The sequence below is a fragment of the Schistocerca americana genome, chromosome 4 (assembly GCF_021461395.2).
Source record: "Schistocerca americana isolate TAMUIC-IGC-003095 chromosome 4, iqSchAmer2.1, whole genome shotgun sequence".
Lineage (NCBI taxonomy): Eukaryota > Metazoa > Arthropoda > Insecta > Orthoptera > Acrididae > Schistocerca > Schistocerca americana.
This window is the reverse complement of record NC_060122.1, coordinates 793,801,516-793,814,701: the sequence shown is the minus strand read 5'-3', so window position 1 is coordinate 793,814,701 and position 13,186 is coordinate 793,801,516. Positions and strand designations below refer to the sequence as shown.

Below are 13,186 nucleotides of genomic sequence, written 5' to 3'. Positions count from 1 at the left end.
CAATCGAGGTGTGATTAAAACGGCCAATTACCACATTCCCGCGGACAGGCAAACGAAAAATGTGGAGGGAAGACCCCAACAAAACCACTGGTGAAGAAACTCATACACTTCACTAGAACCTGAAAAACCTCTCTCTGTTACATAAAAACAGTACTCAACTTCTCACACACCACCACAGCGCCGGGAACACGTTGCACTTCCTTATGCTCGTCAGAGCCAACCGCTGCCAGTGGTTTCAACGGCCGATAAGAAGACATACGGTCCCACGCGCTGGTCTCATGCACCACGCCTTCTAAGTTTCATAAGCCACGTACATGCGGGTAAGGCAGACTTAGCCCCTGACAGCCAAGAGGTCGGTCAAAGCACGTGGCGAGCAGTTGACGACCCCCAACAGCAGGGGCCCGCTCGCGCCACCACCTCTCTCGGTCACAGCCCAGTACGTACTCCTCGATCGTCACGCGACCCTACACTTGCTCCACCTCCCGCCAGAGGGCGGTAGCGATCCAAGCGCGCCAAACCGAAACCGCCACCGCAAACACTAGACGCGAAGCGAAAGCATTCTGTCTGGCGCGTTTTTCGAAGAGCCGGACACAAGTACGGCTGAGAGTGCTTTGCGTTGCAACATCCATTCCATCAAGTTGTGTTGAATAGTACAGTGTATTCCTCTAAGGGGGCAATTCTCCCTCTCATTAATGTCTCAGTTGGCCCTTTTCATCGTTTGACTTCTTACTATGGTTGCAAGACCAATTGTTTGAGAACACTGTGGGCCGGGCAGACAGTTTTGAGGCACAAGTCTCCCTTAAAGTGCCTGCAGTCCCTACATTTTGTCGCCCCATTCCATTAAAGGTCGTGCTCGAGTTGCAGCATTAGCCGGGTATCAGTGTCCTTTCTCCTATTTTGTCGAGTCAGTGGGCCCTTTGGTGGTCATTCAGAGGCAAGATGGGGTCATGCGCCTTTGTGGCGATTTTAACCAGCCCATAAATGCACAATGTGTCACAGACGCGTATGCCACTCTGCAGCCGGAGGTGTTGTTGGTGAAATTTTGTGGAGGAGGTATCTGTCGTTCTTCGACTCGCGTAATGCATACCTGCGGTTGCAGGTGGACGCTGCTTATAGGAATTCCTTGCGGCTCAACATCCATTCATTATATTTACTGACGTACCTGTAGTGATTTTAGTTTCGTATGTTTGTAGCCCTTCCATTCCCTACTAGTCCGGTGCAAGTAGTAAATCGTGCACGTCATTTACATATGAAAAGAACCAGCAATCTGAGAGGGTCCTCAAATTGTGTTTTGATGCACTGGGTCGTGTCAGACCGTAGTAGAGTGGTAGGAGCAATAGTTTCGGGTGACACTTAGGGTCTCCAGTTCTAATAAATAGTACGGTGGCGACACTGACCATACCGTAATGAAATGGAACAACTTGTATTTGTTTAGCGCTTGTGTGCTAGTCTAAGATACTAATGTGTATTTGCATCTACTGTCAGTGTTCTTTTTGCTGAAAAATCTCGTAAGTAGCTTTGTTATTATTTGTAGCAAGAGACTCACTGCCATATTATGATAACTAATGACACATAAAAACTTACACTACTGGCCATTAAAATTGCTACACCACGAAGATGACATGCTACAGACGCTAAATTTAACCGACAGGCAGAAGATGCTGTTATATGCAAATGATTAGCTTTTCAGAGCATTCACACAAGTTGGCGCTGGTGGCTACGCCTACAACATGCTGACATGAGGAAAGTTTCCAACCGACTTCTCATACACAAACAGCAGTTGACCGGCGTTGCCTGGTCAAACGTTGTTGTGATGCCTCGTGTAAGGAGGAGAAATGCATACCATCACGTTTCCGACTTTGATAGAGGTCGGATTTGAGCCTATCGCGATTGCGGTTTATCGTATCGCGACATTGTTGCTCGCGTTGGTCGAGATCCAATGACTGTTAGCAGAATATGGAATCAGTGGGTTCAGGAGGGTAATACGGAACGCCGTGCTGGATCCCAACGGCCTCGTATCATTGCAGATGTGTTACGACCCGTGGCTCTACCCTTTATTCGATCCCTGCGAAACGCTACATTTCAGCAGGATAATGCACGACCGCATGTTGCAGGTCCTGTACGGGCCTTTCTGGATACAGAAAATGTTCGACTGCTGCCCTGGTCAGCACATTCTCCAGATCTCTCACCAACTGAAAACGTCTGGTCAGTGGTGGACGAGGAACTGGCTCGTCACAATACGCCTGTCACTGCTCTTGATGAACTGTGGTATAATGTTGAAGCTGCATGGGCAGCTGTACCTGTACACGCCATCCAAGCCATGTTTGACTCAATGCCCAGGCGTATCAAGGGCGTTATTACGGCCAGAGCTGGTTGCTTTGGGTACTGATTTCTCATGATCTATGCACCCAAATTGCGTGAAAATGTAATCACATGTTAGTTCTGGTATGATATACTTGTCCAATGAATACCCGTTTAACATCTGCATTTCTTCTTGGTGTAGCAATTTTAATGGCCAGTAGTGTATTTATCGCAAAATAAAGATTAAAAGAGATAAATAAGTACAGCCAGAAAAATAGATTCTAGAACAATACGCTGATCAACCGGAAGTTGAAGATTTAAGCCCTCAAAATGACTCGTTGGAAAAAATGTGAGTGACTGACACAAATATTTGTTTTAGTTTCTTGTACATCATCATTAGTCCTAGTTTGCAAATCACAGTCCAGTCTGGACGGTGTAACATCAAGAAGTAACTTATATGAAATGTTTGTTTCGTAGTGGCGTTAGCAATTGACGGACGTAGTGTGGGAATAACCACTGCACGTTTTACTGTGTATTTTGACTCTTGTTACAGTACGATACACTGCTGCAGCTGTTTGCAGAACGGTGTGCGCGGCGAGTGACGGGTGTTTGTGTGTCCGCAGCTGTGGCGCAGCATCAAGGGGCAGGACTTCCTGCTGTACGACCCGTACTGCCGCCAGGTGCAGTACGTGTACGAGCCGCTGCACGACGAGCACCTGGCCGAGTTCTTCCGCAGGCCCGTCAACCGCAAGCGGGTGCGCGACGCCGGGCTGCTGACTGCCGACGGCGACGGCGCCGTCTGCACGCTGCGCCAGTACAACATGTACCGGCAGTACCTGCACCGCCTGCACATGGACGCCGTCGACAAGGAGCGCGAGCTCTGGGTGCGTCCACAGTCTGTCCGCCTCTGCAGCCTTCGTCCATTTCAACCTCCCACACTCCCCTCCATTACCAAACTGATACAACTGTGATGTCCTATCAGTACCTGCTCTTTTACACGTTGTCCTGTAAATTTCTTTTCTCCTCAATTCTATTGAGCACTTTGTCATTAATTAGTGGATCTACCAGTCCGATCTTCGGGATTCTTCTGTAGCGCGACATTTCAAAAGCCTCTATTCTCTTCTTATCTAATTTGTCTACCCTCCATGTTTCACTTCCATACAAGGCTACTCATGAGACAAATACGAGTTTTGTTCAAAAAATTCCGGAATATTCGTAATTTCGTGTAAATGGTGTGGTGGAGCGAAATATGCTTCGCATCCCTGCTCACCCCTGTCGCTAATGTGGAATTGCCGGAAGTTACTCTACTGCTTGTCTCTTAGTTACTGTTCAGTGTTGCATTGAGTAGAACGTTGTGTCGCCTTCAGTTATCGAATTCCGAGATGGCAAGATTTAGAGGAGCAACGCGTGTGCATTAAATTTTGTGTGAAACTTAAGAATACCTTTACAGAGACAGACCAAATGATACAGAAAGCCTACGGTGATGAGTGCTCAAGTCGTACTCGGCTGTAGAGGACAAGGGGCTATTTTTAGGAAATATGGTGCGAAATTGTGATTTAGTGTGTTTCAGTGCACGATGCGCCAGCCTTACGGCAGACGGCGGACGAAGGCTGGCCGAGGCGTTATGCAGGTGACACAGTTTTGCAACGAGAGTCGATATATGTGTACACGTGCGGCAGCCATCAACAGCCAGAAAGCAGCATTAGCAGTCGATTTTACACAGAGTACGCGAAGGAACTTGCCCCCCTTCTTGCAGCGGTGTACCGTAGGTCTCTAGAAGAGTGTAGCGTTCCAAAGGATTGGAAAAGGGCACAGGTCATCCCCGTTTTCAAGAAGGGACGTCGAACAGATGTGCAGAACTATACACATATATCTCTAACGTCGATCAGTTGTAGAATTTTGGAGCACGTATTATGTTCGAGTGTAATCACTTTTTTGGAGACTAGAAATCTACTCTGTAGGAATCAACATGGGTTTCGAAAAAGACGATCGTGTGAAACCCAGCTCGCGCTATTCGTCCACGAGACTCAGACGGCCATAGACACGGGTTCCCAGGTAGATGCCGTGTTTCTTGACTTCCGCAAGGCGTTCTATACAGTTCCCCACAGTCGTTTAATGAACAAAGTAAGAGCATATGGACCATCAGACCAATTGTGTGATTGGATTGAAGAGTTCCTAGATAACAGAACGCAGCATCTCATTCTCAATGGAGAGAAGTCTTCCGAAGTAAGAGTGATTTCAGGTGTGCCGCAGGGGAGTGTCGTGGGACCGTTGCTGTTCACAATATACATAAATTACCTTGTGGATAAGATCGGAAGTTCACCGAGGCTTTTTGCGGATGATGCTGTAGTATATTGAGAGGTTGTAACAATGGAAAATTGTACTGAAATGCAGGAGGATCTGCAACGAATTGACGCATGGTGCAGGGAATGGCAATTGAATCTCAATGTAGACAAGTGTAATGTGCTGCGAATACATAGAAAGAAAGATCCCTTATCATTTAGCTACAATATAGCAGGTCAGCAACTGGAAGCAGTTAATTCTGTGAATTATCTGGGAGTAGGCATTAGGAGTGATTTAAAATGGAATGAGCATATAAAATTAATCGTCGGTAAAGCAGATACCAGACTGAGATTCATTGGAAGAATCCTAAAGAAATGCAATCCGAAAACAAAGAAAGTAGGTTACAGTACACTTGTTCGCCCACTCCTTGAATACTGCTCACCGGTTGTGGGATCCGTACCAGATAGGGTGGATAGAAGAGATAGAGAAGATCCAAAGGAGAACAGCACGCTTCGTTACAGGATAATTTAGTAATTGCCAAAGCATTACGGAGATGATAGATAAACTCCAGTGGAAGACTGTGCAGGAGAGACGCTCAGTAGCTTGGTACGGGCTTTTGTTGAAGTTTCGAGAACATACCTTCACCGAGGAGGGAAGCAGTATATTGCTCCCTCCTGCGTATATCTCGCGAAGAGACCATGAGGATAAAATCAGAGAGATTAGAGCCCACACAGAGGCATACCCACAATCCTTCTTTCTACGAACAATACTAGACTGGAATAGAAGGGAGAACCGATAGAGGTACTCAAGGTACCCTCCGCCACACACCGTCAGGTGGCTTGCGGAGTATGGATGTAGATGTAGATGTAGAAATGCACACTATTTTTGTAAAAATATAGTTTTCATTCTGCATGTGTGAAAGTTTTACAGTGTGTAGATACATCATTCCCGCTTGTTTTCAAACTTAGTTCAACCTGTTCCCGTGAATGGCGCCGTCACAGCATGTCTTCAAGATGGCTGCTACACTTCACCTTCGTCAGAAGCAACGTGCTGTCATAGAATTTCTGTGCTGTGAATACCAGACAGTGGGAAACATCAACAAGAGGTTGGAAAAGGTGTACGGAGATGCTGCTGTCGATCGCAGTACAGTTAGTCGGTGGGCAAGCAGGTTACGTGATGAAATCGGGCACAGCGATATTGAGGATTGTCCTCGCGGCGGCAGGCCTCGTACTGCACGCGCTCCAGACAATGTGCAGAGAGTTAATGAATTGGTGACTGCTGTCACGCTACGTTGGGATAGGGGAAGGAAGTGTTTGCAGAATACTAAAAGTGTTGGTGTTAAAACAGATACGGAAAAAACAATGGAAGCGATCACAAAACTCGGATGGACAACACTGAAACACCCGCCTTACAGTCCTGACCTGGCTCCATGTGACTATCATCTCTTTGGGAAACTGAAAGACTCTCTTCGTGGAACAAGGTTCGAAGATGATGACTCCCTTGTGCACGCTGCCAAACAGTGGCTCCAACAAGTTGGTCCAGAATTTTACCGTGCTGGTATACAGGCGCTGGTCCCAAGAAGGCGTAGGGCAGTTGAGAGGGACGCAAATTACGTGGAGAAATGAAAATATTGTTCCTAAAGGATGTATCTACAAACTGTAAAACTTTCAAACATGTAGAATAAATGACGGATTTAGAAAAAATCGTGTGCATTTCTTTTTGAGTGACCCTCGTACGGTTGGTTTCACTGCTCACCCCTGTGGTTAATGTGGAATTGCCGGAAGTTACATCACTGCATGTCTGTTAGTTACTGTTCAGTGTTGCATTGAGAAGAACGTTGTGCCGCTCAGTTTGCGAATTCCGAGATGGCAAGAGTTTGAGGAACAACGAGCGTGCATTAAATTTTGCGTGAAACTCACGAGTACCCTTATAGAGAGACACAAAATGATACAGAAAGCCTATGGTGATGAGTGTTTAAGTCGTACTCGGTGTTACGAATTGTTCACACTTTTCATAACTGGCTGGAAGGAAGTGAAAGATGATTCGCGTTCAGGACGATCTTCGACGTCTACCTACGACGCTCATGCCAGGAACGTCAACGAAATTGTGCGCACCAATCTGACAGACTGTCTGGTAACATTTCATTTGGAGCATGTCGTGAAAACCTGTTACAGCATCTTGGAATGCAACGTTTTGCCAACAATTTCGTCCCACGACTCACGAGTCAAGACCAGGAAGACCTTCGCCTCACAATCTGTGAAGAGCTTTTGGATTGTGCAAATGAGAACGAGATGTTCCTTAAGAGAATCGTGACTGGTTATGAGACGTGGGTCTACGTTTATGATTTTGACACCAAGGTTCAATCTTCACAATGGGTCGGGAATGATTCTCCAAGACAGAAGAAGCTCTTCAGGTCAGGTCAAATGTCAAAGCCATGCTGACAGTTTTCTTTGACTTTGAAGGTATTAGTTCAACACGAATTTGTGCCACAGGGACACAAACTGTTAATCGATGGTTCTACCGGGACGTGTTGTGATGCTTGAAAGAAATGTGGTGAGACAATTCATGGCTCTTCCATCACGATAACGCACCGTCACATTCATCACTGTTGGTGCGTGCCTATTGCACAAAAAATAAAATCATTTTGCTGAGTCATCCTGCGGACTTCTTTTATTTCCTAAGATGAAAACCCATTTGAAAGGACAAAGATTTGCAACGATAGACGAGATAAAAGAAAATTCGCAGATGGCTCTTCGCGCGGTCCAGCAAGACGCGTACAAAGACTGCTTCCGGAAGTGAAAACAGCATTGGAAGCATTGTATCAGTTGTAGAGGAGAGTATTTTGAAGGACACCATGCACAATAAGAATAAGGTGTTGTTGTTGCTGTGGTTTTCAGTCCTGAGACTGGTTTGATGCAGCTCTCCATGCTACTCTATCCTATGCAAGCTTCTTCATCTCCCAGTACCTACTGCAGCCTACATCCTTCTGAATCTGCTTAGTGTATTCATCTCTTGGTCTCCCTCTAAGATTTTTACCCTCCACGCTGCCCTCCAATACTAAATTGGTGATCCCTCAATGTCTCAGAACATGTCCTACCAACCGATCCCTTCTTCTAGTCAAGTTGTGCCACAAGCTCCTCTTCTCCCCAATTCTATTCAATACCTCCACATTAGTTATGTGATCTACCCATCTAATCTTCAGCATTTTTCTGTAGCACCACAATTCGAAAGCTTCTATTCTCTTCTTGTCTAAACTATTTATCGTCCGCCGGCCATGGTGGCCGAGCGGTTCTAGGCGCTTCAGTCTAGAACTGCGCGACTGCTACGGTCGCAGGTTCGAATCCTGCCTCGGGCATGGATGTGTGTGATGTCCTTAGGTTGGTTATGTTTAAGTAGTTCTAAGTTCTAGGGGACTTATGACCTCAGCTGTTGAGTCCCATAGTGCTCAGAGCCATTTGAACCATTTATCGTCCACGTTTCACTTCCATGCATGGCTACACTCCATACAAATACTTTCAGAAACGACTTCCTGATATTTAGATCTATACTCGATGTTAACAAATTTTTCTTCTTCAGAAACGCTTTCCTTGCCATTGCCAGTCTACATTTTATATCCTCTCTACTTCGACCATCATCAGTTATTTTGCTCCCCAGATAGCAAAACTCCTTTAGTACTTTAAGCGTCTCATTTCCCAATCTAATTCCCTCAGCATCACCCGACTTAATTCGACTACATTCCATTATCCTCTTTTTGCTTTTGTTGATGTTCATCTTATACCCTCGTTTCAAGACACTGTCCATTCCGTTCAGCTGCTCTTCCAAGTCGTTTTCTGTCTCTGACAGAATTACAATGTCATCGGCGAACCTCAAAGTTTTTATTTCTTCTCCATGGATTTTACTACCTACTCAGAACTTTTCTTTTGTTTCCTTTATTGCTCGCTCAATATACAGATTGAATAACATCGGGGATAGGCTACAACCCTGTCTCACTCCCTTCCCAACCACTGCTTCCCTTTCATACCCCTCGACTCTTACAACTGTCATCTGCTTTCTGTACAAATTGTTAATAGCCTTTCGCTCCCTGTATTTTACCCCTGCCACCTTTAGAATGTGAAAGAGAGTATTCCAATCAACATTGTCAAAAGCTTTCTCTAAGTCTACAGATGCTATAAACGTAGGTTTGCCTTTCCTTAATCTTTCTGCTAAGATAAGTCGTAGGGTCAGTATTGTCTCACGTGTTCCAATATTTCTACGGAATCCAAACTGATCTTCCCCGACGTCGGCTTCTATTAGTTTTTCCATTCGTCTGTAAAGAATTCGCGTTAGTATTTTGCAGTTGTGACTTATTAAACTGATAGTTCGGTAATTTTCACATCTGTCATCACCTGCTTTCTTTGGGATTGGAATTATTATATTCTTCTTGAAGTCTGAGGGTATTTCGCCTGTCTCATACATCTTGCTCTCCAGATGGTAGAGTTTTGTCAGGACTGGCTCTCCCAAGGCTGTCAGTAGTTCTAATGGAATGTTGTCTACTCTGGGGGCTTTGTTTCGACTCAGGTCTTTCAGTGCTCTGTCAAACTCTTCACGCTGTATCGTATCTCCCATTTCATCTTCATCTACATCCTCTTCCATTTCCATAATATTGTCCTCAAGTACATCGCCCTTGTATAGACCTTCTATATACTCCTTCGACCTTTCTGCTTTCCCTTCTTTGCTTAGAACCGGGTTTCCATCAAAGCTCTTGACGTTCATGCAAGTGGTTCTCCTTTCTCCAAAGGTCTCTTTAATTTTTCTGTAGGCAGTATCTATCTTACCTCTAGTGAGATAAGCTCTACATCCTTACATTTGTCCTCTAGCCATCCCTGCTTAGCCATTTTGCACTTCCTGTCGATATCATTTTTTAGACGTTTGTATTCCTTTTTGCCTGCTTCATTTACTGCATTTTTGTATTTTCTCCTTTCATCGATTAAATTCAATATTTCTTCTGTTACCCAAGGGTTTCTACTAGCCCTCGTCTTTTTACCTACTTGATCCTCTGCTGCCTTCACTATTTCATCTCTCAAAGTTACTCATTCTTCTTCTACTGTATTTCTTTCCCCCAATTCCTGTTAATTGTTCACTTATGCTCTCCCTGAAACTCTGTACAACCTCTGGTTCTTGCAGTTTATCCAGATCCCATCTCCTTAAATTCCTACGTTTTTGCAGTTTCTTCAGTTTTAATCTACGGTTAATAACCAATAGATTGTGGTCAGAGTCCACATCTGCCCCTGGAAATGTTTTACAGTTTAAAACCTGGTTCCTAAATCTCTGCTTTACCATTATATAATCTATCTGATACCTTTTAGTATCTCCAGGGTTCTTCCATGTATACAACCTTCTTTCATGATTCTTGAACCAAGTGTTAGCTATGATTAAGTTATGCTCTGCGAAAAATTCTACCAGGCGGCTTCGTCTTTCATTTCTTAGCCCCATTCCATATTCACCTACTTTGTTTCCTTTTCTTCCTTCACCCATGACTATTAAATTTTCGTCTCCCTTCACTACCTGAATAATTTCTTTTATCTCCTCATACATTTCATCAATTTCTTCGTCATCTGCAGAGCTAGTTGGCATATAAACTTGTACTACTGTAGTAGACGTGGGCTTCGTGTCTGACTTGGCCACCATAATGTGTTCACTATGTTGTTTGTAGTTGCTTACCCGTACTCCTATTTTTTATTCATTATTAAACCTACTCCAGCATTACCCCTATTTGATTTTGTATTTAGAATCCTGTATTCACCTGACCAAAAGTCTTGTTCCTCCTGCCACCGAACCTCACTAATTCCCGCTATATCTAACTTTAACCTATCCATTTCCTTTTTTAAATTTTCTAACCTACCCGCCCGATTAAGGGATCTGACATTCCACGCTCCGATCCGTAGAATGCCAGTTTTCTTTCTCCTGATAACGACGTCCTCTTGAGTAGTCCCCGCCCGGAGATCCGAATGGGGGACTATTTTACCTCCGGAATATTTTACCCAAGAGGACGCCATCATCATTTAATCATACAGTAATGCTGCATGCCATCGGGAAAAATTATTGCTGTAGTTTCCCCTTGCTTTCAGCCGTTCGCAGTACCAGAACAGCAAGGCCATTTTGGTTAGTGTTACTAGGTCAGATCAGTCAATCATCCAGACTGTTGCCCCTTCAACTACTGAAAAGGCTGCTGCCCCTCTTCAGGAACCACACGTTTGTCTGTCCTCTTTGGTATGGCGTCATAAGCGAGTGACTGCGTGTGAGATCGCTCTCCAAGTTTTTGTATATTTTTAGGTTTCAGATACATATTTTAACGGTTTTTGTGATAATATTTACTGTATAAGTGACTTATTAGTGGTTTCTTCATTCACCTCTGCCTTTCTTGTGTTGTGACCTGATGTTTGTGTCTCGTATCGAGCAACGTAACGTCTTACCTGTGTTTACATTCCGCGCTGACCAGTTGCAGCTGTAACGGCGCATCGAAAGTTAAGTACTAATTAATTGTTTGTGTATAGTGGTTTATTTAGGAACTTTAGTAGTCTTCAACCGGTGTTCTTGGTGATTTCTGGTGAAATAATTTCAGAAGAGCCTTTTGGGGACTGTTTTTAGTTTCGTTACTGTGTGATTAGACGTTTGATTCTCTTTCTGTATTAGTCTTTTGTTATATTCTCATTTGTTGTTGATTAATACTGTTAATAATAGTAGTTACTTCCCTTGTAGAGTAAGTTTGTGATTATTGTAGTCAGGTTTTTAGCATCTTCTTATTGTAGTAGCGGAACTTAGATAAAGTAGTTTTCTTGAATCAATAAGTGTAAAATTTTACCATGAGTGAGAAGTGTGGGCTTTGCCGTAGGTTCGTGAGTAGTGGATTGCTGTGTGAGACTTGTTCGAAGTATTTTCACTGGGGGGAATGCAGTGGGGAAGCCAGTGGGCATTCTGGTGAGATCCTCTCCTGGAACTGCAGGTTATGTAGCAAGAGTAAGCTGATAGAGGAGCAGGAGCGTAAGATTTGTGCCCTTCAGGTGCAGCTGAAAAACGCACAGGAGGAGCTAGATAGGATGAGGAGGGAGAAGGGGTTTGGGGAATGGGAGCTGGCTGTTGGCAAGAGATCTGCTAGGAGAAGAAGATTTTCAGATAGTTTTACTATTGGTGTTTGCAATAGATATGAGCAACTGTCAGAGTCTAGAGGAGAGGAATCTCTAGTAGCTGTAGATGTAGGAAGTATGCAGCAGACCTCAGCAGTTACGATGGCTAGGACAGTTGCAAAGTCGAAGAGGAAGAAGAAGGTTCTGCTGTTAGGTAGTTCACATGGCAGAGGTGTAGGCCAGCAGTTGCAGGAAGTGTTGGGGAGTGAGTACCAGGTCACCAGCTTTGTGAAGCCTAATGCAGAATTGGCTCAGGTGACTGTTAACATAGGGGGGTTATGTAGGGATTTGACTAAAGAGGATCAGGTAGTGATTGTGGGTGGGGCCGGTAATAGTATTGATAGGGATGGGGAGTATGACATAGATGGTGACCTGGAAAAGATAGCCACTCAGACTGGCAACACGAATGTGCATTTTGTGGAACTGTTTCAGCGTCACGATCGGCCTCATCTCACTACAGCCGTCAGGCGTAATAATATGAGACTTGGGGGTGCGCTGATGACAGAAAGCATGGGTCACATTTCAGTGGTGTCGGTGGAGTCTATCAGCAGGACGGGTTTCACTAGACATGGCCTGCACCTCAACAGGTATGGGAAGGGGAGGTTGGCAAAGCTTATGGGTGATAGCATAGGTGGGGTGGTGGGATCACTCATGGGAAAATCCCTGCAGTAGTGAGTGTTAGAGCTGCACCTTTTTTAGATTGAAGCCAGCTGATAGGTATTCCTGCTTAAGGGAAGTCTCTCTAACAAAGGAACCACTTTTGGCAAAGCTTAGGTATCCGAGTAATGAGGGAATTAGTATATTTCATCAAAATATACAAGGTATTAGAGATAAAGTTAGTGAACTGCTTATAGATGTTGATTCTGAAATTATTGGTATATCTGAACACTTCTTAAATAAGGAGACAATTCAGAGGCTTCCTTTACCAGGATACAGGTTGGCTGGCAGCTTTTCTAGGAGCTCTTTGCGGTGTGGGGAAGTAGCCATGTATGTGAAAAACGGCATCCCAGTTGAGTCAATTGATGTTTCAAAGTACTGCACTGAAAAGGTGTTTGAATGTTGTGCAGGTGTGGTTAAATTTAATGGAGCTAAACTTCTAACTATTGTTATTTATAGATCCCCAGACGCCGAATTCACAACATTTTTGCTAAAGCTAGAGGAGGTTCTTGGTTCACTTTATAGGAAATACAAAAAGTTAGTTATATGTGGTGACTTCAATATTAATTGTATAAGTGATTGTGCAAGGAAGAGGATGCTGGTAGACCTCTTTAATTCATATAATCTTAAGCAAACCGTATTCTTTCCAACGAGAGTGCAAGGGAACAGTAGAACAACCATAGACAACATTTTTGTTCATTCCTCATTACTAGAAGGGCATTCTGTTAGCAAAAAGGTGAATGGCCTTTCAGATCATGATGCACAAATTTTAACTCTAAAAG

General features: G+C 44.2%; 1 protein-coding gene across 1 annotated transcript in view; it reads left to right on the top strand.

Moving 5' to 3' along the window:
- The first annotated feature begins 314 nt into the window (after nucleotides 1-314).
- Nucleotides 315-13,186, top strand: part of LOC124613806 (fibrous sheath-interacting protein 2) — a 188,857-nt gene continuing 175,985 nt past the window's right edge. Inside the window, exons 1-2 of the mRNA XM_047142528.1 lie at nucleotides 315-320; nucleotides 2,925-3,185. Coding sequence (XP_046998484.1) covers nucleotides 315-320; nucleotides 2,925-3,185 — 267 coding nt within the window. The remainder of the gene's footprint in view (nucleotides 321-2,924; nucleotides 3,186-13,186) is intronic.